Source organism: Oreochromis niloticus, linkage group LG8 (genome assembly GCF_001858045.2).
Source record: "Oreochromis niloticus isolate F11D_XX linkage group LG8, O_niloticus_UMD_NMBU, whole genome shotgun sequence".
Taxonomy (NCBI): Eukaryota; Metazoa; Chordata; class Actinopteri; order Cichliformes; family Cichlidae; genus Oreochromis; species Oreochromis niloticus.
In genome coordinates this window covers 9387730-9391431 of record NC_031973.2, presented here as the reverse complement: position 1 = coordinate 9391431, position 3702 = coordinate 9387730, and the positions used below count along the sequence as shown (strand labels likewise).

At 45.8% G+C, this 3702-nt stretch overlaps 1 protein-coding gene across 4 annotated transcripts; it reads right to left on the bottom strand.

Moving 5' to 3' along the window:
• Positions 1 to 154: 154 nt before the first annotated feature.
• srsf2a (serine and arginine rich splicing factor 2a) lies at positions 155 to 3350 on the bottom strand. 4 transcript variants are annotated; one of them, XR_002063135.2, is made up of 4 exons: positions 2805 to 3349; positions 2127 to 2481; positions 1100 to 1189; positions 155 to 614 (listed from the first exon to the last, which is right to left on the bottom strand). XR_002063135.2 is itself a non-coding variant. In XM_005465267.4 (3 exons), exons 1-2 carry the CDS (start codon positions 3155 to 3157, stop codon positions 2151 to 2153), a joined length of 684 nt encoding a protein of 227 aa, XP_005465324.1. In that variant the 5' UTR covers positions 3158 to 3350; the 3' UTR covers positions 155 to 1763; positions 2127 to 2150. The 4 variants fall into 4 exon arrangements, 3 of the variants coding, with proteins under 3 accessions (XP_005465324.1, XP_003459692.1, XP_013122724.1); XM_005465267.4 differs by having other exon boundaries at positions 155 to 1763; positions 2805 to 3350; XM_003459644.5 differs by having other exon boundaries at positions 155 to 1189.
• Between the last annotated feature and the right edge of the window lie 352 nt (positions 3351 to 3702).

Below are 3702 nucleotides of genomic sequence, written 5' to 3'. Positions count from 1 at the left end.
TGACTGCTGTTCCCAATAAATGGCAGAGTCAGTGGAAGCACAAAAAAGAAAGAAGTAACACACTGTAGCTTTTAACTGGAGTTCTATATTGCTCAGCAGCAATACTGTCAGCACCAGACTCTAAACAAGCACAAAGTGTGAGAAATGAATGCAATTTTATTTTAAACAAAAATGTTTATTAGCATTCACCTTAAGCACTTACAAGACATTTGAGAGGTTCACAGAGGAATGCAATACATATCAAAGCAGGCAGAACTGCCCTTGAAACCCTTCAACTAGGAGTCCCACTGGAACCACTTTCAAAGCGAGCAAGGCCAGTTATCAACAGTTGATAAACCATAGAGAGGAGCAAGGGGGGAAAGGAGGAGGGAGAATAAAAAGAAAAGAAAGAAGAGGATCTGTACAGCACATGGAGGGAAGGTGAAGTCACAAGACAGGAGAGGATGGATGATCTGCCACACCTGTGAGCTTACAAACCGGCACACAGCAGCGGAGGGTCGAGCCCCGGAACAGCGCCGGGCACTCAGCACCGCAACACGCCACACCATGTCACCACCGCACTGCACCGCATCTTAACAGCTAACCAGCATTATTCAACTGCTACACAACTGCGCCTAGTGCACAAAAGATACACAAGAAAGAGGGTTAGAGTCATAGGAAAGCAACTTTAACCAGACAGAAAAAAAAAATTGACAGAAAAGAAAAATGTATGCTGCTGGATTAGCAGGTCACAAATTAAGTGGGTTACTTGTCACTGAGCAACAAGCAATTTTCCAAATAAGAGTGGTAAAACATAGCTGTAAATACACTGAATAACACCCCCCCCTTAAACAACTTCAAACTTTCCATAGCCAACTGGGAAGGGTGTGTAAACAAGGGTTTTCACTGGAGGAAAATCTTTAGTTCAGAATAATTAAGTGTAAAAATCAAAGTGAAAAAAGAAAATTTAAATGACGGAAGAAGAAAAAAAACCTCACAAATACCTTTGAATAAGCTCAGCTTTACAAACAATGATGAATCATGCTAAATTTACAGAATTTGTTTAGGTAGATCAAGTCAAATTAGACATTTAAAACATGTTAGACCAAGTTCCAATAACCTTTCAGTCTGCATTCAGTGGCAATAGTTGAGTCCACTTCAATCTGAGACTCTTCCTGATGTCCTCAGCATAGCATCAATCATTTGAGATCTGGAAGGAAAGACAGAACAGAGTCAGCAAGAGCCAAACCCAGAGGTTACATCAACTCCTGCAGCTGACCTGGATTATAACATGTAGTTTTGTACTGATCTTTCTCCTGACACATCAAACTGGCTGTTTAGACATTAATTTCTCTTAATAAGCCTAACATTTCTATTTATTGACACATTAGTTAACAAACAAAATAAAAACAAAAAAACAACACCTTTCTTGGCCCTCACTCGCCCCAAAACTAGCTCTAACAAGTCTCTTACACTCGGGCATATTTGGAAAAACAAACCTCGGGGTCCGTTCCCTTTGTGAGAGGCGGAGGACACCACAGTGCATCTGCCTGTGGTCCCCGTGAACGTACCTCACCACACCACCTCATACACCAACTGACAGCCCGAACCACCGCCATGACGACCTGCTCCATAGCAACCATCGTTGCCTTGTTGACCTGCTCCTTAGTACCTGCCATCGCTCTCAGCAACAGGCAGGTCACATGGGCGGGTCACACACTAACTGCTCTCACACTGCAACACCCCCATCTCCTCCTCCTCCCTTTGCAAACAGGACTCCGCAGCTTGGAGGAAAGAATTCCACATTTAGGTGAACGTTTTGAGTGAAGTACCCCCCCACGTCCCAACCACCCACTCCCTCCCATACATACTCATCAAATATCCCAATCTCCCATTGCCTGTGCATGCTTTAGATTGGCTGAACATGCAAGCAAAGTAAAGCACACACAGAACTAGGACTGTTGGCTACAACAGTCCAACTCTTATTTAAATAACACAAATATCGGGGATTCTGCAGACTTTTGTATGTAAATGGCCATAATGTCAAAGACTGCAGAACACAAACCCAACTGGTGGCTGATTACCACCCTAGTTAATATAATTGAAACTAGTAACATGAGCCACCCTTTCCCCTTCCCCTTTTATACCGTCATGTTGCATCCGCATTTGGGTTAAGACTCTGCTCCGGCGTCCCCTGGGGATTTAGGTCTACTCTTGGATTTGGACCTGGACCTGGACCTGGACTTCGACTTTGACTTGGACCCTCTGTTGGAAGCTGGGGTTCGACTCCTTGACTTGGACCTGGAACGGGACCGAGATCTGGAGGGCGACTTTGACTTGCTCCGCCGGGGGGTTCTGGATTTGGACTTAGACTTGGACCTGGATCTGGAGTAGGAACGGGACCTGGAGCGGCTGTAATGGTGGCGGCTCCTGGATCTCGAGCGGCTTCTGCTCCTGGACCGGCTGCGGCTACGTCTTCGACGGCGAGGACTGGCTGAACGGCTACAGATAAAGAGAGAAACACAATTTAGTCAGCAACTGTCCCAACAGCTTCTTTAAATAGGAAAATGTACAAGTAAATTGTTTTCTGTTTTCATTCACAACTAAACAATATATTTAAGTTTTCAACAACTATTTATATCAAATAATGCATTTGTAAACTACCTTGAACTTTAGCCACCATGTCAGTGATGATTACCAGGTAATATGTAACTGGTAAACATAAACAGTGGAAGAATGTTAACTATTTTCGTTTAGATCGCCATGTGCTTTGCAAACAGCTTTGTGTAAACAGCCCCTTGCGCTAACCTAAAGACTTAAATTACCTCCTGCTTCTGCGTCCGTATCCGTATCTCCTTGGCGGAGGGCCTCTCCGGCTGTACATGGAGTCTGGCGGCCTTCCGTATCGAGCCATCTGAACCCGAAGCTCCCGCCCGTCGAGCAGCGCGCCGTCCATGGCGTCCATTGCGTCTTCGGCGTCGCGCTTGTCGAGGAACCGCACGAAAGCGAAGCCTCGGCTCTCCTTGGTGTACCTGTCCCGCGGGATATACACATCTCCCACACGGCCGTACTTCTCAAAAACTCGGCGCAGAGTCTCCGGCGAAGTTCGGTAAGTCAGGTTGTCCACCTTTAGGGAGGTCATCCCCTCAACGTCTGGCGGCGGCCTTCCGTAGCTCATTTTCTTCTTTTCCAGACAACTAAGCAGGCCAGTTAGGACAAAAACCTTTAGACCCTAGCGTGCTATTAATCCGCTACAGTGCGTGTTAAAGCTGTAACCGATGAGCTGAATTCAAAATCTCGATGTTTTTCTGATAGTATCGCTCTACTTGTTTCTTTCACCGCGCTGTTTTTCACGTGAAATGGCGGCAACGACGCTTCCTTTTCACCTTTCTTTGAGCTCGTGTTGGCTTCCTCTGATTGGCTGTCCCTAGAGTCCGCGTCTTTCACTTTAACGCTACACTGCCCCCTGTGGACAGGAGGTTACTTGTAACGGCGACTGCAGACCGTTATTTCTGCCTTTGTTCCACGAGTGTGGTTAAAACGCTCCTGTTCGCCGTTTGTGAAAAGTTAACGACCGTTTTTCCTATTAGCATGTAGACTTCACAAACTGTTGCTTTTACCACAGCTTGATTTATGTGAGCTCTCTGAGCTTTTTGTCGTACATTATTCAGCTTTCACTCGTTTTCCCGCACAAGTCTAACAAGTAACACTGTTTTCGGCTCG